This window comes from Geotrypetes seraphini, chromosome 4 (genome assembly GCF_902459505.1).
Source record: "Geotrypetes seraphini chromosome 4, aGeoSer1.1, whole genome shotgun sequence".
Lineage (NCBI taxonomy): Eukaryota > Metazoa > Chordata > Amphibia > Gymnophiona > Dermophiidae > Geotrypetes > Geotrypetes seraphini.
The window spans coordinates 229,161,025-229,184,061 of NC_047087.1; the positions used below are offsets into that span (position 1 = coordinate 229,161,025).

Below are 23,037 nucleotides of genomic sequence, written 5' to 3' on the forward strand. Positions count from 1 at the left end.
CCACAAAAAACATTTGCTCCGTTTAGTGTGCCGGAGTTAAAAAAGTTTGAGAGACGCTGCTCTATACCATTTGAAAGAGGGCAAATATCTAATTATTCACTTCTAGAATTGGATACTTCTTAAATTTATAAAAAATTTATGGAACAAGTGTCAAAACTTAAGAAAGGCAGTCATATTGAGCATTGGAAAATAACTAATAATAATTAACTAATACAAATAGTACACATTTAGGGCTCCTTTTACTAAGCTGCGATAGCGGTTTTACGTGCATGCGCTAAAAATGCTATTGTAGCTTAGTAAAAGGAGCCTTTAATTTTCCCCACCACCAAATTTCCCCGCCCCGCCCCACCCAGCTACCTTTTCATGCCACCCGGCTGGAAAAAATTTCTGGGGAGAACACTGCAGGTATTGCTTCAATTTCAGAGCCCTCTCATATCTTTCTCCATGTCAGATTTATTCTTCCTCCTTCTTGATCCACTGCCTAGTCTTTAACTGGTCTCCATTTTAGTGCCACTTTGAGATGACAATGTTACATGTATAAATGATCTTCAAGAATTATTTTTTAGAAGTTTTGAATAATCCTGAGCAACTGTGTCCATCCATAGAGAGCATATTTTTGCTGCTTTTTGCTAAGAGGAGGAAGGGTCAACCCTTCATACCTGATGAGCTTTTAGGGAGGAGGGGGGGGGTTATATGTTGAATTTCACTCAGGCTTTGAAAACAGAAGCCAGGGCTTCTGCAACTTTGTTTGTGGATTTTGTATTAGAGCCGACACACACCACCAGCAGTGGGAGAGATGTCCAGTATCTTCCACCACCAATCAACACCCTCCACCAACTCCCCTTGGCAGCGGGAGAGCTGCCCATGCTCTCCCGCCACTATGTAACCCCTCCCCATGCCTCCGACCCCGCCCTCTCCCCTTACCTTGTTTTCAGATGGCTGGCCTGAGGGATGCCTACTCCCTCCATCCAGCTGGTCCGCCTACTCAAAATGGCGGGCCTTCCCTTCTCCGTTGCATCCTGGGATGAACCGGGTAGGGGCCTGAGGCTCTGATTGGCCCAGGTTAAGGCTCCTCCTATGGGTGGGGCCTTATGCATATATATTTGAATATAAACAGATTTTGGGGCCATAAAAAGGACCCAAAATGGGGGTCTCAGTTTATATTCGGGTCACCGCTGACCCACCCCCCTCTCAAACCTGTTGCAGGCCTCTGCCAGGCCTGCCGTGAGACCTGGGGCACCAGCAGTGGGCTGGAATAGCAGGGATTCCTCCTGCCTTGTCCGAGCCAATACCAAAAATTTTTACCTCCCTCCTACCTCCCCTGCGAACCTTTAGAATTCCTGGTGGTCCAGTGGTAAACTGCAGCAGGAGTGACATTCTTTCGCTTCTGCCTATGAAGAGATGCTAGCTGATTGACTGCTGTGAACTCGCAGCAGCCAATAAGCTAGCAGCTCTGTACGGGGCAAGAAGGAAGAAAGATTTCTCTTGCCGAGGTTCACCAGAGATTCTACAGGTACACGGGGAAGGCGGAAAGGAGGTAAAAATTCTTAGAATTGGCTAGTACAAGAGGTAAGAGGGATCCCTGCTGTCCCGGTTCACCACTGGACCACCAGGACTTATGGCAAGCCCGGTGGAGGCTTGCAAGGCATCGGGAGGGAGGGAGGATAGGGTACAGAACCTGGCATGGCAGGGGAGGGAGGGAGCTAGATGCAGAGAAGGGAGGGGGTACAGGGTGCAGAGCCTGGCAGAGCAGGGCAAGGCATTGCACTTGGAAATTAAACCCCTAAACACTTCCCCCCCCCCTCTGGTTTATATTTGAGTCAACCTTTTCTCCTTTTATGGATGGGAAAAAAGGTTACCTTGGTTTATATTCGGGTCAATTTATATTCAAGTATATATGGTATCTTTAGGAAAAGTATTGATGCCCCTTTATGACTCTGGTGAGACCTCATTTAGAATATTTTGTACAATTCTGGAGACCACACCTTCAAAAAGATATAAAAAGGATGGAGTTGGTCCAGAGGAAGGCTACTAAAATGTTGCGTATGGGGACAAACTTAAAGATCTCAATTTGTATACTTTGGAGGAAAGACAGGAAAGGGGAGATATGATAGACGTTTAAATACCTATGTGGCATAAATGCTTACGAGTCAAGTCTCTTTCATTTGAAAAGAAACTTTGGAATATTAGGGCATAGGATGAAGTTAAGAAGTGATAGCCTCAGGAGTAATCTAAGCAAATACGTTTTCTGACAGAAAAGGTGTTAGATGCGTGAACAGACTCCCGGAAGAGGTGGTAGACAGACTATGTCTGAATTCAAGAAAGTGTGGGATAGGCATGTGGGATCTCTTAAAGAAAGGAAGGGATAATGGTTACTGCGGATGGGCAGCCTGGATAGGCCATTTGGCCTTTATCTGCCATCATGTTTCAATCTAGATTTTTCCTCAAAAAAATCAATTTATTTAAAAAAAAAATAATAATAATAATAAATCTAATTACTTTTTTTTTCTTTTAAATCATTGATTTTTATCCACCCTGATTTAGGAACATATAATTTTATTTGAATTTTAATATGGTTTATCACAAAGATGCTCAAATTTAGAGCAGATGCGGGGATCCTTCTTTTCCAGTCAGATACACAGTCAAACCTTGTTTGGTGAGCATAATTTGTTCCAGAAGCATGCTTATAATCCAAAGCACTCATATAACAAAGCGAATTTCCACATAGAAAACTTTAATACAAAATACTATACGTACTTGTATTGCAAGACTTCGCTCATTTAGAACAGTCACTACACTCCTGCAGCATCAGAGAGAGAAGAATCATCACCTCAGTTGTGATATGTGTACAGTACTCCCCCGATATTCGCGGGTGTTCCATTCCAGGAACCCCCACGAATGTCGAAAAACCGCAAATATGGATTTTAGGCAGGGGAGACAGGAGAGAGCAGCTGGAGAGGCTTAAGTCGGGCCTCACCAATCAGGAGCTGCTTTGACATGCAGCTCCTGATTGGTGAGGCCCGACTTTAATACAGGAAGAGGTGGTTGGAGCATACCGCGAGTGATTTCCTTCACTTGCCGGTGCTCCGACTGCCCTTTCCTTTCTCTCCAGCTGCCCTCTCCTGCCTCCCCTTTGCAGTCAGAAAATACCGTGAATGAGTGGGACCATGGACCACAAATGAGCGGGGGAGCGCTATATACTGTATGTACTTGTATTGCAAGACATTACTTGTATATATTATATGTTTTGCTGAGAAGGTAAAGAAAGCACAGTTACTTACCGTAACAGGTGTTATCCAGGGACAGCAGGCAGCTATTCTCAAATATGGGTGATGTCATCGATGGAGCCTGGATGCGGACGCCTCACAAGCAGACTTGCTTGAAGAAACTCGAAGTTTCGTGTCGCCCACACCGCGCATGCGCAAGTGCCTTCCCGCCCAGCATAGGGCGCGTCTCCTCAGTTCAGATAGCTAGCAGAGAAGCCAACCAGGGAAGGTGGTTGGGTTGTGAGAATAGCTGCCTGCTGTCCCTGGATAACACCTGTTATGGTAAGTAACTGTGCTTTATCCCAGGACAAGCAGGCAGGTATTCTCACATATGGGTGACCTCCAACCTAACCAGAATGGGATGGTGGGAGTGTTGGCAATTTAGGAGAATAAATTTTGTAATACTGTTTGGCCAAACTGTCCATCCTGTCTGGAGAAAGTATCCAGACAATAGTGATAAGTGAAGGTATAAACTGATGACCAAGTAGCAGCTCTACAAATTTCCTCAATAGGTGTAGATCTGAGGCAAGCTACTGAAGTTGCCATTGCTCTGACTTTATGGGCTGTGACTTTACTGTGAAGGGGTAATCCAGCCTGGGCATAGCAGAAAGAGATACAAGCCGCCATCCAGTTGGAGATGATACGCTTAGAAATAGGATGGCCCAACTTATTTGGATTGAAGGAAACAGAAGGTTGAGGAGCAGTTCTGTGTGGTTTGGTGCGTTCCAAGTAGAAGGCCAAAGCACGTTTACAGTCCAGAGTATGAAGAGCTGATTCTACAGGGTGAGAATGAGGCTTTGGGAAAAACACTGGAACTACGATGGATTGGTTGAGCTGAAATTCTGAGACAACTTTAGGTAGGAATTTCGGATGAGTACGAAGAACAACTTTGTCATGATGGAACACCGTGAATGGTGGGTCAGTAAATAAAGCTTGCAGCTCACTGACTCATCGAGCAGAAGCGCGGGCAATGAGAAACACCACTTTCCAAGTGAGATACTTCAGATGAGCCTTATCAATTGGTTAAAATGGAGGCTTCATGATTGAGTAAGACAACATTGAGGTCCCAAACCACAGGAGGAGTGCGGAGGACCACCTTGTCATGATGGAATATTGTGAAAGGTGGATCCGCCACCAAGGCCTAAAGCTCACTGACTCGGCGTGCAGAAGTAAGGGCAACAAGAAAAACCACTTTCCAAGTGAGAAACTTCAGGGGAGCCTTGTTGAGAGGCTCAAAAGGAGGTTTCATAAGTTGAGAAAGGACAACATTGAGGTCCCAAACCACTGGAGGAGGTTTGAGAGGAGGATTGACATGGAAAAGTCCTTTCATAAATCTGGAAACCACAGAATGAGCAGAGAGAGGTTTCCCTTGAGGAGGCTGATGGAAAGCCACAATTGCACTCAGATGGACTCGTATCGATGTAGACTTGAGGCCAGAATGAGATAGGTGCAGAAGATAGTCCAACACAGAAGATAGGGAGGCTCGTTGAGGCTCCTTACGATGAGAAACACACCAGGTAGAAAATCTAGTCCATTTTTGGGAGTAGCATTGTCTAGTAGCAGCCTTCCGGGAAGCCTCCAACACATCCCTCACCGCTTTGGAAAACTGGAGAGGAGTTACGTTGAGAGGAACCAAGCTGTCAGGTGGAGAGACTGCAGGTTGGGATGGAGCAGAGATCCTTGATGCTGAGTAAGCAGTGAAGGAAACACTGGAAGAAGGAATGGCTCCCTGCTGCTGAGTTGAAGTAGAAGGGAGTACCAAGGCTGTCTGGGCCACCGAGGAGCTATCAGAATCATGGTGGCATGGTCGGACTTCAGCTTGACCAGAGTCTTTTGAATGAGAGGAAATGGAGGAAACACATATAGAAAGAGATTCCTCCAGTCCAGAAGAAAGGCATCTGCCTCGAGGCGATGAGGAGTGTAGATCCTGGAGCAGAATTGAGGCAGTTTGAAGTTGTGGGGAGCCGCTAAGAGGTCTATCTGAGGCGTCCCCCACTGAGAGAAGATCTGATGAAGGGGCTTGGAATGGAGAGTCCATTCGTGAGGCTGGAGGAGATGACTTAAGTTGTCCGCCAAGGCATTGTCCGCCCCCTGAATGTAGACAGCTTTGAGGAAGGTGTTGTGGTGAATCGCCCAATCCCAGACTCTGAGAGCTTCCTGGAAGAGGGAGGCCGATCTCATGCCCCCCTGCTTGTTGACATAATACATGGCGACCTGGTTGTCCGTGCGAATGAGGACCACCAGGTCGTAAAGCAGATGTTGAAAAGCTTGAAGAGCATTGAAAATCGCCCTGAGTTCCAGAAGATTGATATGGCACAGCCGGTCCACACTGGTCCAGAAGCCTTGAGTGCGAAGACCGTCCAGATGAGCCCCCCATGCATAGGTCGAGGAATCGGTCGTGAGAACCTTCTGGTGGGGAGGAGTGTGAAACAGCAAACCTCTGGATAGATTTGAAGAGATCAGCCACCAACGTAGAGACTGCAGAAGAGCAGGAGTGACCAGAATGTGACGAGTCAAAGGATTTGACACCTGTGTCCATTGAGAAGCCAGGATCCACTGAGGAATTCTGAGGTGAAGTCTGGCAAAAGGAGTCACATGAACCGTAGAGGCCAAGTGGCCCAGGAGAACCATCATGTGTCTCGCTGAGATGGACTGGCGAGAAGACACTGACTGACAGAGATGAAGCAGAAAATCCAGGCGCTGTGGAGGAAGGAATGCTCTGAGTTGGACAGTATCCAGAACCGCCCCGATGAAGGGAAGAGACTGGGTTGGTTGCAGATGAGATTTTGGGAAGTTGATCTCGAACCTCAGACTCTGCAGGAACCAAATATTCTTTTGGGTCGCCGAGATGACCCCTGGAGCCGAGGCAGCTTTGATGAGCCAGTCGTCGAGGTAGGGAAACACCTGAAGACCATGGTTCCGGAGTGCAGCGGCCACCACCACCAGACACTTGGTGAAAACTCTGGGAGACGAGGTCAGGCCGAAAGGAAGCACTCGATACTGCAGATGCAGATGTCCCTCCCGAAATCTGAGGAATTTGCGAGAGGCCGGATGAATGGGAATGTGAGTGTAGGCCTCTTTCAGATCCAGAGAGCATAACCAGTCGTTCTGCTCGAGGAGGGGGTAGAGAGAAGCAAGGGTCAGCATGCGAAATCTCTCCTTGACCAGGAACTTCTTGAGCACCCTGAGGTCCAGAATAGGACGCAGGTCGCCCGTCTTCTTCGGAACAAGGAAGTACCGGGAGTAAAACCCCCGGTTGTGTTGGTCCACAGGGACCGGCTCGACGGCCCGGAGCCAGAGCAAAGCCTGAGCTTCCTGAAGAAGAAGGGCGGTCTGGATCAAGTTGGAAGGATACTCTCTTGGAGGATGGTCCGGGGGGACCCGATGGAACTGAAGAGAATATCCTTCCCTGATAATGGTAAGGACCCAAAGGTCGGTGGTTATAGCCATCCATCGATGGTAAAAATGATGGAGGTGACCCCCAATTGGAAAGACAGGGGATAGCAGAACAGTGTTGGTTATGCTCCCTACAAGAGAGTCAAAAAGGCTGAGGAGCCTTGGGAACAGCAGAAGGCTGAGGTTTTTGTTGAGACTTCTGCGGAGGCTGTCTCTTCGCCGGTTGCCTTGCAGCAGGAGCCTGCCTTGGAGTGTAACGCCGCTGGTATATCAAGGGCGGTCGAGAAGGTCAAGACTGAGCAGGTTTAGGCTTCGGACGAAGGATGGACTAGAATGACTTCTCATGGTCCGACAGCTTCTTCGTCACCGTCTCGATGGACTCATCAAACAGATCCGCACCTGCACACGGGACATTGGCAAGCCTGTCCTGGAGGTTCGGGTCCATGTCAATGGTCCGAAGCCATGCCAAGCGACGCATGGCCACGGAACAGGCAGCAGCCCGTGCCGAAAGCTCAAACGCATCATATGAGGATTGCATCAATTGAAGACGCAGCTGGGACAGCGAGGCGACGACCTCCTCGTATTCAAAACGAGCTTGAGAGTCGATGTAAGGCATGAACTTCCGAAGCACCGGAAGGAAGAATTCCAAGTAGGTGGCAAAATGGAAGGTGTAATTGAGAACTCGGGAAGCCATCATCAAGTTCTGGTAGATGCGCCTCCCGAACTTATCCATAGTCGTCCCCTCTCGGCCCGGGGGTACCGAAGCATACATCTGGGACGGATGAGATCGCTTGAGGGAGGACTCTACCAGCAGGGATTGATGGGAGAGTTGGGAGCCCTCAAACCCCTTATGGTGCACCGTGCGATACCTGGCATCCAGTTTGCCAGGAACGGCAGGAATGGAGTACGGAGTTTCAAAACAGCGCATGAATGTCTGGTCGAGTAGCTTATGTAGAGGCAGGCGAAGAGACTCAGCAGGAGGATGAGGCAGATGCATAGTATCCAGGTACTCCTTGGAGTAGCGGGAACCTGAGTCCAAGGTGATGTCGAGATCATCTGCCATCTGCCGTAGAAAAGACGAAAAAGACAGCTGGTCCGCCAACACAGGACGCTGAGACGGACTCGAAGAAGTAGAGGCCTCCTGATCCAAGGAGACATGGGATCTACAAGGAGAGAATGACCTGAAGGTATCCTCGAACTCCGGGCCCGGAGGAGGCGAGACATCCGAAGATGAATACACCATACGAGGAAGCTTCTGCTGAGGCGAGACTGTAGAATGTCTGGACGAATGCCTCGAAGAATGCCTGCAGCGGTGTCCCCCACTCCTCCTCCAAGGGGACCTGGAACGACGACGCGCAGAGGGATCCCCAGAGGCCTCCAACGAGTATATAGGGCTGGAGGCCATAGAACGAAGAGGAGAGTGGGCCGACGCCTCTCGAGCAGCCTGCCACGGGTCGAGAGACGGCTTGGCAGGGAAGGGGCTCCTGAAGAAATCCTCCGGACGACGCCCAGGGCTTCGACTCCTTGGAGGTAGATCCCAATTGCCCTGTTCCAAGACGGGGATGGGTTCCAGAGACAGCATTTCATTAAGCGAAGCACTCCTCGATGAACTTTCAGCCAAACGCCGAGCTTCTTCGCCTAACAGTGAGAGCGAGCGGCGAGGCGGAGGAGGAGGGGGTGGCTCGCCCCCACTGGATTGTGGCAAGCCACTTGGGCCCCATGGTAGTCATGATCTCGATGAATTGGGCCTTCAGGATCGACCGCAGCGAAGCCGACAAGGGGGGAGCCGCATTCGAAGTGGGACCCCCTGTACGGTCTTCGCGGTCCCGTGTGGTCGAGTGCTTAACCTTAGAAGCCTTAGGCACTTTAAGAACCACCGGGGGAACGGTCTGAGGTGGTACCTGATCTGAGGAGACCGAAGAAGGCACTGGAGCAGGAGGCGGGGCCGAAACCAGAACGAAGGAGGCCGGATTCAGAAGGCCCGATGCAGCAGGAGTAGATGACGACTTCGCAGGTGAAGGCGAAGCGCTGGTCGATGCCGAAGGTTCCTTGGAAGCTTCCATAGCGAACATCGACTCCCACAGGAAACAGCGACGCTTGAAGGCACGTGCTGTTAGAGTGGAACAAGTCCGGCACGATTTCGGAAGATGTTGAGGCCCGAGACACTGTAAACAGCGTCGATGCGGGTCCGTCAACGAAATCGCGTGCTGGCACTTGACACACTTTTTAAAACCGGTAATAGGCTGGGACATAGGCCGAAAAAGCTCCGCCGCTAGATCGAAGCAGCGGGGCCCCAGCCACGCGGCCGACCCGGTCGAATCTACGGAAAAATTTTTTTTTTTTTTCAAAATAAGAAAACGAGAGAATAAAACACACGATTAAGAGAAAACAAACTCAAAACCGCGAGCACTAGAGGGCAAGAACAAGGGTTCACTCAGCACAGAGAGTTGAAGCAAAACTTCTCAGCTCCGCGGAAAGAAAAGAACTGAGGAGACACGCCCGGTGCATCGGGCGGGAAGGCACTCGCGCATGCGCGGTGCGGGCATCTCGAAACTTCTGAAGTTTCTTCAAGCAAGTATGCTTGTGAGACGTCCGCATCGGGGCTCTGTCGGATGACATCACCCTGCCTGCTTGTCCTGGGATAATCTTGTTTTCAGTAAAAGAGGTATGTTGCCATCTATAGATGCCTTGAAATGTGGTTACTGTTACTGCAAACTGACATACTTGGGTTTCCTGTTTCTCTGTCTTACTTGCCCTGCCCCACCCTGCCACAGTACACAAAAAGCTGTCTTTAGCACTATTGTGTAAGAGCTTACAGTGTTCAAAGTGGAAATAAATGAGACCATTGTATGTGGAGAGAAATGAAAATGATTTTCAACTCATTAATACATAAGTAACAGGGACTTTATAGGTAGCAAACTGTGCATTTTTTCCCCAATTCCCCACAAGCATAATGCAAAGCAGTAAATCCCTTTAACCCTTTAATTGGCAGATGGTGAAATGACTGCTTTACGTAACTTGATGTTGAATGAGAGCAACAGTGCCAAGGTAACAGGCATTTAGAGAAGCAGATCTCTCATAAGAGCCATAGAAACATATTGCTTCGGAGCAACAATGCCAAATAAGGGGTTAAGTTGTGATGTTGCTTTAGATCAGTTTCCAAAAGCCTTTTGTTCTACTGGGATTGCCAGTAAGAATGTCATTTTGGCTGGCGTTGTGAAGTATATTGGAACTTGAGATCTGTCCAAATGACTTCAGCCGACTACTTAGGCAAGGCTAGTTTTGGACTGATAATCTGGAAGTGAAAAGCTCAGCTCCACCTCCTGCATCACTGGGCTGTGCTATACCTCCCCCGTTTCTTTCTGATCTGCTTCTAGTTATTTTTGGATTTGTATCCAATTTTGAGGCTTTTTGGTGCTTCACAGGTCCCCAGTGTTACTGGGGAAGCTCCCTGAGAGAAGACATAGACTCTCTGGACAGAGGTCTGTACTTGGGAAGACAATTCTTTTATACAGCAGCTACCTAGCCAGCCTGTACTAACACTTTTGGTGGCTTGGGGACGGTTTCCCTGGTAGCAAGACTCACTCCTGGTTGTTTCCGAAGCTTGAGCGCAGGCTTTGTGGCCTTGTGTCAGTCCTGAGGACTTTATTGGGTGCTGGCTACGTCCATCCCCCTTCCTCCCCCCTGATGACACGTGTGGGGGTCTGGGGTCTCAGGCTCTCTCAGGGTCTGACTGGCAGCTGGAAGACACAAGCATTTGGATTATTTTTACATGCTTATCCGAGGCAGTATTCCATATCCCACCTGCAGGCAGTATTCCATATCCCACCTACAGTTTCAGCTGAAGCAGGCACAGCACCTGAAAAACTTTTAAGAACAGTGTATTGAAGACATAGGGGGGATGGTCTTTAACTGCAGTTTTGGTGGTTTCTGGGGCTTGGTATAGGGTCCCCCACTTCCAAAAACCCCTTTCCTGAATTTTTTAAACTTTATCTAGCTCTCCCAGGCTGTTTTTTGGCACCAAAACGTTGTTGCGGTAGCCATCTTTGGATTTGCCGATTTGATTTTAAAAGCCTGCCTGCCTCAAAACACCTCAGTTTTGATTAAAATTATTATAGATGGGCTTCTCAGGCTATTTTACCCCTAATTCATGCCACATTTGTACTGGATGGCCAACTGAGGAGCATCCATGTTCCACATGCCACAGAACATGTGATGAGGGACAGGAGAGCCGGACTTAGCCCCCTTTGGTCCCAGCGATGGAGTCATAGGATGCTAATTTTGGGGAGCTCAAAAATCTCTCTTAGAGCCATCGAATAGCAACTCGGCATCTTCGGTAAAACACAGATGCACAGACAACTCTGGGTCTACAAGGAGAATCCCTGCAGGAGTCTTTGGGGCATCTTCTTCAGGGCTTTACCCTGATTTTGTGCGTCTAATGTTTGAAGCTCTTCTGACATCTGGATCTGCCCACACCGTCTAGGTTCATGCCAGTGGGTAAGCATGGGGATTTGCTCTCACAGAGCGCAGTCCCACCTCTGAAGATTCTTCCACAGGAATCAGAGATCCAGTTATGAAAAGACTGGGAGGATTGGTGGTCAGAGTCAATGCCTTTGCTTCCTCAAAGTGAACCTTCAGTTTTGAAGGTTTCAGGATTTCAGACTGGAGTCACCAGTCAGGAGTCTGTGGTAGCTCTGGACCCAACGGTGTGCCACCTTTTTAACTGGCAGTTTTGCTGGAGGTCATTACAAAGTCTTTGAGGGAACTACAACTAAATCCTCTACACACCTCTACTGTTCAGTGTTCTATCATGAGCAGCTCTAAGGCTCAGACCACATTTTTTCCTTCGCATCCAGACATTACAATGATGCTGATGGAGCACTGGGAGCCTCCAGAGGATCCCTTGCAAGTAGCCAGGACTATGGCAAAGTTGTACCCGATGGCTCCTGATTGTCAACAGCTGTTTGTCCCGCCTAAGGTGGACTCGCTGGGTAGCACAGGTTACCAAGCATACTTCTGTGCCTAGTGAAGGTGGAGTGATTTTGAAGGACTCGAAGAACCGCAGGATTAATTTACTCCACAAAAGACAGTTTGAGACTTTGGCTTTGGGATTAAAGGTGGCAGCTGCGTCTTCCTTAGTTGCAAATTAGATTGTGTTGGGCTCCGATGGCGGAGGGCGACGCCTTCCCTTAATTACTCATTTTAGGGGTGGATTATGTAGCAGATGCTATATATCAGTGTTTTTCAACAAGCAGTATGCGTACGCAGCCTGGCCGCCACCGGGGATCCCTCCCTGCCCACCCCCCATTGCTTTAGCTGCTTCCGGAGTCACTCCCTCCCTGCCTGTCTGCCCGCCCGCCGCACCACCCCCCATCCCCGAAGACGAACCTGTTACTTTGTTGGAGTCAGACTTGCTCCCTCCTTCCCCAGTAGCACTCAGTGAAGGAATGCAGGAAGCGATTCACACGCTGTGTAGCTGACCCGGAACCTTCTCTCCGACATCAGAATTGACATCAGAGGGAAGGCTTGTGGGCCAGTCAGGTGCAGCGTGTGAATTGCTGCTGGGGGTGGATGGGCGAGTCCAACTCCAACAAAGTAACAGGGTCAGCGTCGGGGGAGGGGGGGATCGGCTTATGTGAACAGGACGGGTCAGCTTCAGGAGGGGGGATGTGGGCAGGGCAGGTACACTGTATGCACCTGGTAGAGTAGGCCTTCAGCCCCTGAAGAACTGGTTACCTTAATCCACCTTGAAATGAGGGTCCTTCAGTGCTGCTTGATCCTTCTGAAGGCCACAAAAAAAGTACAAAAAGGTGGGTCAAAGAGACAAATTTATTCATCTCCTTCAGGTACTGGAGAAGAATTCTCCAAACATGAAGCTTGTGAAGTCTCCTATCTGGAGTCACCAAACCCTTCTCCACAAAGGAGGGTAAGCAATCTCCTAATTCATATAGAAAAGAGAAAACACTTTTGCAGAAAGGAGGGGCCATCTGCAAGGACACAGAATTCTTTGAAAAGGACAGAAACAGGTCACAATAGTAAAGAGCCTGGAGCTCCGATACCCTCTGAGCTGAAGTAATAGCTACCAAAAACACCATTTTAAGAGTGAGATCCTTAATGACGGCAACACGCTATGGCTCAAATGGAGCCTCCGATAGCCCCCTGATCACCACACATTAAAATCTCTTGATGGAAAGGAAGGCCAGAGCAGAAGGCACGCATGTGCTAACCCCTTCAGAAACCATGCTATCCCTCTATGCAAGACCAAAGAGACACCATTCACCTTCCCTCAGAAACTGGAGTGCGCTCAAGGCCAATCTGTGGTCCAGGTCCTGCTGCAAGACTCCCAAAATATAGGGACCTGAGCCTTCCAAGGAGTCAAAGCTCGTTCCCCACACCAGGTCTTAAAAATGTGCCAGACCCTAACATAGGCCAGCGATGTATTGGACTTGCGAGAATGAAGCAGAGTAGAAATCAATGTAGGACAGTGTATCGCAAACTGTGTGCTGTGGCACACACGTGTGTCTCCTGAGATTTCAGGTGTGCCATGGAGGAAAGAGGAGCCGGCCAACTGCCTACAGGACATGCCTCTTGCGGTGAGAGGCACGTCCTGTAGGCAATCAGCCAGCGCCAGCACCTCTCCTTCTCTCTGGCCCTCTTCTCTGCTGGCACATCCCACTGGCATCTCAGGGCTTGTCTGGAGGACCTTCACGCATGCGTGGTCATCAACGTGATGATGTCATGCATGTGCGTTACATCATCAAGGTGACGTCTGCATCCTTCCGGATGCCTTGAACCGTAGCCACTACGTTTAGTGTGCCGCAGCTCAAGAAAGTTTGCAGGATACTGCTGTAGGAGAATACCCTCATCACTCCTTTCAATGGCCAAACTAAGTCAAAAGGGATCCAGATCCTCTATTTCTACTAGCCCCTGCTCCAAGGGTAGTGGAATTGGGTTCTCCACAAGAAGATGATGGAGGTTCACATGCCAAGGTCTGTGAGGCCAATCGGAAGCCAGTAGCAAGACCAGATATGGAAACCACGCAATCCTGCACAGAAGGTGCCCTATGAGGCTATGGAGACATACAGGAGCTCTCTCCAGCTACCGTTGAACTAGGGCATCGATTCCCTTGAAGGCCAGAGCCCTCTGTCAACTGAAGAAGTGACCCACCTTTGTGTTGTCCCTTGTCACCATCAAGTTGAAGAGTTGGGGCCCCTAGATGAAAGACCTAATGCTCAAGTCCCACTCCTGTGGATCCAGAAAAGTATGGCTGAAAAATTTCTACTAAACCTTTGTCCTTGCTCACAATATGAACTGCAATAGATTTCTCCACCTCCAGAGCTACTGACTGACTCTAGATACCACCCTGCTTGTTGAAGTACACCATAGCTATCGCATTGACCAACAACATTCTGACCACCTTGAACTCCAGTAGCAGCTGAAATTCCAGCAAGGCCAGGTGGCCAACAAGGTCTCCAGGTAGTTGATGGGCCAAACCACCTCTTAGCTCAAACAGAGGCCCTGAGCCACACAGCCCAGGCAGTAAGATTCCCCAGTTGAAGAGACTCACCATCCATAGTGACCAAGACCCACTGAGGGAGCTCCAGAGGAACCCCTTTCAATAAATGTGTTGCACTCTTCTTCACCAGTCCAGATTGAACTTTGGTTTTGGTGTAAGAGGAAGAGGATGGTGAAAGCCCTGACTGGACGGGAGCCATTGTGACAAGAGGGCCCTCTGTAGGGAACACATGTGGGCCTTCGCCCAAGGGACAACTTCCAGGGTTGCTGCCATGAAGCCCAGAAGCTGCAAGTAGTCCCAACTGGTGGGCATGTGAAGCTCACACAATCGCTGCTTTTCTGCCCAATCCTACGGAAGGAACACCATCCCTTGGACCGTGTCAAACCAGACTCCCTAGTATTCCCAAACAGATCCATGGTGAGACCTCATCTGGAATATTGTGTACAATTCTGGAGGCCACATTACCAAAAAGATGTGCTGAGAGTTGAGTCGGTTCAGCGAATGGCCACCAGGATGGTTTCAGGACTCAAGGATCTTCCATATGAGGAACAACTGGGTAAGTTGCAGCTATACTCACTCGAGGAAAGCAGAGAGAGGGGAGACATGATTGAGACGTTCAAATAAGTCACGGGCCGTATCGAGATGGAAAAAGATATCTTTTCTCTTATAGGACCCACGGCAACAAGAGGGCATCCGTTGAAAATCAGGGGTGGGAAATTTCATGGCGACACCAGGAAGTACTTCTTCACCGAAAGGGTGGTTGATCACTGGAATGATCTTCCACTACAGGTAATTGAGGCCAAAAGCATGCCAGATTTTAAGAAAAAATGGGCTAGGAGTAAGTTAGGGGGTGGGTCATTAGAGTGGGCAGACTTGATGGGCCAAGGCCCTTTTCTGCCGTCATTTTCTATGTTTCTACCACCTTTTGAAGGTAGAGAAAAATACTGAAATCTTCCAAGAGGCACCACAGCTTATTCAGTGATGTCACTGGTAGAACTCATTTTTTCTTACTTCCACCTGCTGGTAGGAAACATGATTTAAACAAAAATACTATTGAGTAAAGGGCCTATAATGTTCAGTTTACATCCTGTCATGTGAACAGAAGCTGATAAGCTACAGCCACTCTTGTCCAGCACACTGACACATGCTTGCCAGTTTAATGTGTAAAATGCAAAGCTAATTTAGCAACATAAATGCTAAAGAACAATTGCAAACATAACACTATTTCCATACTGCTCACACAGTATGTTTCATTCAACATCAAAATCCTACAGTTTTAAAGTGCACTCTCAGAAAAACAAAAATTTGCTATGAGAATTGGTTAATAATCACATATTCAGCTTGGTGGACAAGCTACCCAATGATGCAGTGGAAGGACACTAAAAATGAAACATAAGAATCTCAAATGATTTTAAACATGAAAGATTTTTATAAATAATTTAAAAAGAGAAGGAAAAGTTTATGCCTACCTGTCTAGAAATATGTCTGGAAGTGGAGGATATGTATGCATATCAGGCACACGCTCGTGAACTATAACCATGACAAATGATGTAAGCCCAAACACTAGGAACACATAGATGCAACTTAATACTGTCTTCCAGTACTCTGGATCCAGTCTTCTGGTAAGATATTTGTTCTTCCCATTCAGGTACTGGTACTGATCAGCAGGCAAGTCCTTACCAAGGCTATCATAATCTCGTGATAGCTCACCATTGCAATGTCTATCGGCTCCTAGATTGGAACTAGTACTAGGCAATATTGCACAAATGGGTCCATCACTGCTGAAGCCTAAGTCCTCTAAAATATCAATATGCTGTTTCTGTAATTTGCGAATGGAAAGCATTAATCTTTTGATATCTCCCAAGATTTTGATTTCCAAAGGAGGGGAACGTAAATCATATTCTGTCAGAGTCAGCAATGTAATACCATCTAGCCTGTGTCTGTTACATAATACATCCACATAATCGGAAAAGCCTTCCTCCTTCAGCCATTTTGCTACATGCTTAGTAGTCCAGCGGCGAATGCAGAGTTGGTTGTTAGTCGCCATGGCCTTGCACACGTCCTGCCAGAAGAACAAAAAGAGGTACAAAATAATGTACTGAAATCCAACACCACAGGATTATTTCTTAAAGATCTAAAAAAATATTCATAAGAGAAGTAAGGCTAGATAAATTCAAAAGTACACTTAAGTTTCCTTTTTAATAACATTTTTCAGAGTTAAATTCAGGAATTAACTTTAGATGCAATTACAGCTATAAATTAGCCTTTATTATAGCTACAAACTAGCCTTTATGAGGCTTCCACCCAACTCTCCCTAATGTTTTTACCTTTATTGTATTATTTTCCTATTTCAAATGTAGTTCCACCCACTTTCCCTATCTCTCTAGTAAGTGTGTTTATCTTAGTACTGTCTTTATCCTAACTTCTAATGTAAATTACTTAGAAATATTTTATGTGTTTTATCAAATTTTTAATGAAACTTGGAAACAATAATCCATAACCCTAATCCCCACTGCCCATCAACTTAGCCAGCAGATTAACCATTCCCCTTAATTGTATCCATAGCATCCTGTTTGTCTGCCTTGTCTGTTTAGATCAGGGGTGCCCAATACGTCGATCGCGATCGACCAGTAGCTCAGGAAGGCAACGTGAGTCGATCGCGGAGCCCATCCCGGGCTCCATGATAGACTCGTGTTGCCGTCCTGATCTACGGGCCGATCAGCCTTCCTCTCCAGTGTTCTCCCTAGGGCCTTTTAGCTGGGCGGTCCGCCCAGCTGTCATCTGCCGCTGCTGAACATTAAAAAAAACCAAAAAAAAACCGACTTGGAGATTTCAGCCCGTAGCGAACTTATGCTCCGGGCTCTAACGTGTGCGTACCGGCTTCTCTTCTCTTCCCGCCGAAACCGGAAATTATGTCCGGGGGGGGGGGAGAAGGGAAGCCGGCACGCACATGTTTAGAGCCCTGAAGCAAGCGTTCGCTATGGGCTAATGCGGGAGACAGGTTAGTGAAGCATTTGTTCTTCTTCCTGCCGGGTCCTGCCTACTTTCTGTTTCCGCGAAGGCAGGACCCGGCAGCATTTCCCCCAATAGGCTGATCAGCCTTCCTCTTCCCCGACGGCAGAATTGACGTCGGAGAGAGGAATGCTGGTTGGCCGAAGCAGGGAGAGCTTGGGGCCTGTTATTGGTGGCATTTGGGTCCTGGTCCCCGATGGCAGTGGCAGTGGCAGTGGCTTGGGGGAGGGCAGGGAGAAAGAAAGAAAAAGGGCAGGCAGGGAGACAGAAGGAAAGAAGAGAAACAGAAAAAAAAGAAAGGGAGGCAGAGAGAAAGAAAGGGCAGGGAAGAGGAAGGAAAAGTTGGGGGAAGGAATGAGATCTGGAGGAGAGGAAGCATACAGGCTAAAAGAAGGGAAGAAAGATTGTATGCACAGTCAGAAGAAGAAAGTACAACCAGAGACTCATGAAATCACCAGACAAGGTAAGAAAAATGATTTTATTTTAAATTTAGTGATCAAAATGTGTTTGAATTTATATCTGCTGTCTATATTTTACACTAAGGTCCCCTTTTACTAAACCGCAATAGAGGTTTTTAGCGCAGGGAGCCTATGAGCGTCGAGAGCAGCGCTGGGCATTCAGCGCAGCTCCCTGCGCTAAAAACTGCTATCGTGGTTTAGTAAAAAGGGAGGGGGGTATATTTGTCTATTTTTGTATGGTTGTTACTGAGGTGATAGTGCATAGAGTCATCTGCTTTGACCTCTTTGAAAAACCCTGGAATAGGAATGATAATTAACATTTTCTATGCGTACAGTGTGCTTTGTGTTTTTTATTTTATTTTATTGTTGGTAGATCATTTTGACTTGGTCATTTAAAAAGTAGCTCGCAAGCCCAAAAAGTGTGGGCACCCCTGGTTTAGATTGTAAGATCCTTTGAGCAGGGACTCTTTTTTGTAATTCTTTTTTTTTTTTTAACATATGTTTATTGAAAGCGGAAAGGGCCACAAAGGGCACAATACAAGGCAAAGATGAAAACACAAAAACAGTCATGTACAGGAAAGACAAAAAACCAGAGAAACACCCGGACTCCTGGCAAATGTCTGGTAGCACTATAGAAATAGTTAACAGTAGTAGTAACCAACAGGGTGGTATTTAATTGCTAGTATGAAAATTACTTAAATAAGCAAGTGTGCATGTCTAAGCAACAAAGGTCAGTTAAGATAAGAGAATACAGTGGTACCTTGCGTGCTTGTACATGGTGAGCATGTTGTCGGGGCAGCGGCTGACTTAGAAGAGGAGAGGTGAGGCTGCACGCATGCTCGTTCAGGATGGCGGCCGGCTTGGATCGGGAGCCGGGAGGCGCTGATGGACAGCAGAGGCATCGGCCAAAGTGGGAGGGCAGCCACATGGGGACCCCGAGGGAAGGAAGGCACCACTTTGGCACACAGGCAGGTACTCACCCCTGGGCCACCATTGCTGAGTGTTCATTTATCGGGGCAGTGCTCGGTTTACGAGACAAAAGTTTGCCAAGTGTTTTGCTCGTCTTGCAAAACACTCGCAAACCGGTGCACTCATAAACCAAGGTACCACTGTATTTAAGTTATCTGTTATTTAGCAAAGCTTGAGACTTGCAATAAACCCTTAGACCTATGGTCTTATTCATATCTCATTAGAATGGAAATGACCTGATCCTTTCCCCATACACTTTGAGTGCTGCAATATAAGTTTCTTGTTTTAATATGTACTTGAGCCCCTCCATTTTCAGGTTTTATTTTATTTTTCCCACTAATTTAATCAATGTTTCTTAACCCTTTATTTGGCATTGTTGCTCAGAACAAAACAAAACCAAAAAAAGAATGCATAAATATGAGTTATTTTTCTAAATAAATGCTAGGGTTTAATTTAATGAAAGCCAGAACAGTAAACAAACCCAAGCCCCCCTCTTCACAAAATATATATATCTCAATCAAATAATTGTATCAATTCTTTGATAAATAGAATTTACTCTGGTTTGTTGTAAAACCAAAAAAAAAAGAGTCAAGATATTGTATCCCAACTATGAGTATAGAAAAACATGCTCTCTAATCCCACAATAACTGTTTGTTACAATTATCTATCTTCTTGAGCTCTTATTCTCCCACACTCATTGCTACCACTTGCCCCACAGATAAATCCCAGGCCCTTCCTGTATCTCTTGATCTCTATATCCCACCAATGGACGATGAGAGACTGAACAGTACTTCAATCATACCAGCTCTTCCTCTGGTACAGTAATTCCAGTCACGGCACCTCAAACCACTGCCATACATACACTGCACTATAAAGTATTCTTGTAGCACCTGCGGTCATTATCAGATAACTAGGATTACTAGATGCAGCACTAAAATGATCACAAGCACTACTCTTCTCCTAGAAAAGCAACTCATTATTAACTCTGGGCAAGTCACTTAACCCTCCAATGCCCCAGGTACAAAATAAATAGCTGGAGCAATGAAAAGAAATGCAGTATGTAAACCACTGATAAGTAACCATAGAAAGGCAGCACAGTACTCCCCCGATAATCATGGGGGTTCCGTTCCAAGAACCCCCGCGAATGTCAAAAAAACCGCAAATAAGGTTTTTAGGCAGGGGAGACAGGAGAGGGCATCCGGAGCACTGGCAACTGAAGGAAATCACTTGCTGTATGCTCTGATCACCTCTTCCTGTATTAAAGTCGGGCTTCACCAATCAGGAGCTGCTTTGATATGCAGTACAGGAAGAGGCGGTCGGAGCATACAGCGAGTGATTTCCTTCACTCGCCGGCACTCCGGCTGCCCTCTCCTGCCTCCCCTTCGCGGTCAGAAAATACCGCAAATGAGCAGGACCGCAAACCGCGGACCACGAATGAGTGGGGGGAGCACTGTATATCAAATCTCATCCCCATCTCTTGCCCTGGATTGGTAGCATGGAATGTTGCTACGTCTTGGGTTTTAGCTAGGTACTAGGGACCTGGATTGGCCTCATGAGAACAGGCTACTGGGCTTTAGGGTCAAAGAAATTATAAGAAACCACCTCTAAAAGAATCACACAAAAACAATGAAATTTCAAAACAAAATTGGCCCCCAAAGTAACCACTCTTGGTCCAAGAGCCAAGAATGCCTGGTGCCTTTTCTGTGTGTCACGTGAAAGATCAGGAAATATTTGTATATTACGAAAGTCCAGATATACAATGTCGCCCTTGTCTATCTGCCTGTTTACTCTCTCGAAGAAGAGCAGCAAATTCATCAAGCATGATCTTCCTTTGCTGAAACCATGCTGGCTGGTCCTCATCAGATTGTGTCCGTCAAGGTCCTCAATGATGCGGTCCTTTATTAGCGCCTCTACCATTATTCCCGGTACTGAGGTTAGACTCGCCGGTCTGTAGTTTCCCGGATCACCCCTCGAACCTTTCTTGAAGATCGTCGTAATATTCATCATTTTTCAGTCTTCCGGAATCCTCCCTGATTTGATCAACAGATTGGCTATTAGTTGAAGCAGTTCAGCTAAAGTAATAGTCGTCACTTTTCAGTCTTCCAGAATCCTCCCTGATTTGATCAACAGATTGGCTAGTAGTTAAAGCAGTTCAGCTATAGCCCCTTTCAGTTCCTTGATTACCATCGGCTGGTCCAGGGGATTTATCATTTTTAAGCCTATCAATCTGTCTGCATACCTCTTCTAGACTGACCGTCAACCCTGTCAGTTTCCCATCTACGTTTCCCACGTATAGCCTGTCGGCTTCCGGTATGCTGTATATATCCTCTTCGGTAAACATAGACGCAAAAAATGTGTTCAGTTTGTCGGCGATAGCTTTGTCCTCCTTTAGCACTCCTTTATTCCATGGTCATCCAATGGCCCCATCGCTTCCTTCGCCGGTCATTTCTCCTTAATATATCGAAAGAACAGCTTGACGTTTTTTGCTTCGGCTATTTTTTCCTCGTAGTCTCTTATGGCCCCTCTTACCACCTTATAGCACCTGCTTTGATGCTGTTTGTGTTTTTTCCAGTTTTTGTCCATTTTTGACCTTTTCCATTTCTTAAACAAAGTCTTCTTGTCTCTGATCACTTCCTTCACCGCTACAGTGAGCCACGCCGGTTCCTTATTCTTTCTCCTCTTGGACCCTTTGTTGATATGCGGTATATACAGATTTTGCGCCTCGGTGACCATGTCCTTAAAAAGGGACCATGCTTACTCTAGCATCTTTACAGCATTTATCCTCTTCTTAATCTTCTTCCCCACCTTGAGTCTCATCCCTTCGTAATTCCCTTTTCGGAAGTTCAGCATCGTGGCTGTCGTTCTGGATCAATGTTTCGCCCTTGTGTCCAGGTCGAAGCGGATCATATTGTGTTCACTGGTTCCCAGCGTCCCCTCTACTTCTACACCTTGCGCCGGTCCTCATAGTCCATTTAGAATCAAGTCCAGAATTGCGTTTCCTCTCGTATTTTCCTTGACGAGTTGTTCCAGGAAGCAATCACCTACAGCATCTAGGAACTTGGTCTCCCTACCGCAGCCGGAAGTGCCTAGGTTAGTCTATCTACGGATAATTAAAGTCACCCATGATAACTGTGTTGCCTTCCCTTGCAGTTGTGTTTAATCTCATCCGTCATTTCTCCATCAATTTCTTCTGACTGCCCTGGGGGTCAGTAGTAGATGCCGATCTTCGTTTCTATACCATTTGTTCCTATAATTTTGACCCATAGAGACTCTGACTTATTCTTTGTGTTCTCTCCGGTAGACTCGATTCCCTCTTTGACGTATAGGGCAATGCCCCCACCTTTTTGTCCCCTCTGTTTCTGCGATATAACTTGTATCCCGGTAGCACAGTGTCCCAGACATTTTCCTCATTCCACCATGTTTCCGTGATGCCGATGATGTCAAGGTTATCTTCTTGTGCCATAGCTTCTAATTCCACCATCTTATTCTTTAGGCTCCTTGCGTTCGTGTACATACACTTACTTGAGTTTGGAGTCTGTTACTTTCTTGCATTTCCTTCTCTCTTGTGTTCCTTTCAATCCGTCAGGATTTCTGTCTTGCCTAAAATCCGGTGGCGCTAGAAAAGGTTCAAAGAAAAGCGACCAAGATGATAAAGGGGATGGAACTCCTCTCGTATGAGGAAAGACTAAAAACAGTTAGGGCTCTTCAGCTTGGAAAAGAGACAGCTGAGGGGAGATATGATTGAAGTCTACAAAATCCTGAGTGGAGTAGAATGGGTACAAGTGGATTGATTTTTTTACTCCGTCAAAGTCAAAAATTACAAAGACATGGGGACATGCTCTTATGTTCTTATCCTGGACCCATGCCGGCTCCCCAGCCCTTAAGGTGAGGTCCGAAGCTCCCACCCCTTCCCCCAACATACTGCTAGAAATCCAGCACAATCCAAACATGCAATCAACAGATTAGGGGCTAAGGAGCCCATCCCTACTGATTTTAAACAAAATCAAGGGAGTTTGAGACAGAATTGAATCTTTGAAAAAAATAATCGATAAAAATCTAAGATGGCTATTGCCAGAAAATTTGTGCCAAAAACAGCAAAAATAAAGAAATTTGAATCTTGAAAAATAGCAATTTGGGGTCTGGGGAAGTGGGAGACCTGTACTCTACCCTTAAACCCTAAAAATCATTTTTATAAACCACCCCCGATTCTCCCATAGGAAATAATGGAGGTGTATTCACAGTCACTGAAGTGTGTTGCCCATCAGCTCTTTTCACTGCAGCTGAATGGAGAAAAAGGATGTTCTGTCTCAGGAAAGCTCCAAAATGACCAAGCTTCAAGATCTTCGGACTGCCAGTCAAATGTACCCCAACTGAGACCTTCACCGCACTGGAACCTCTTCACATGATCGGGAGCGGGAAA

General features: G+C 47.0%; 1 protein-coding gene across 3 annotated transcripts in view; it reads right to left on the reverse strand.

The window, feature by feature from the left end:
- Nucleotides 1-23,037, reverse strand: part of SAMD8 (sterile alpha motif domain containing 8) — a 159,904-nt gene that overhangs the window by 108,596 nt on the left and 28,271 nt on the right. For all 3 annotated transcript variants that reach the window (XM_033941132.1, XM_033941130.1, XM_033941131.1), the window contains exon 2: nucleotides 15,648-16,240. In XM_033941132.1, the coding sequence (XP_033797023.1) occupies nucleotides 15,648-16,225 (578 nt within the window). In that variant the 5' untranslated portion in view covers nucleotides 16,226-16,240. The remainder of the gene's footprint in view (nucleotides 1-15,647; nucleotides 16,241-23,037) is intronic.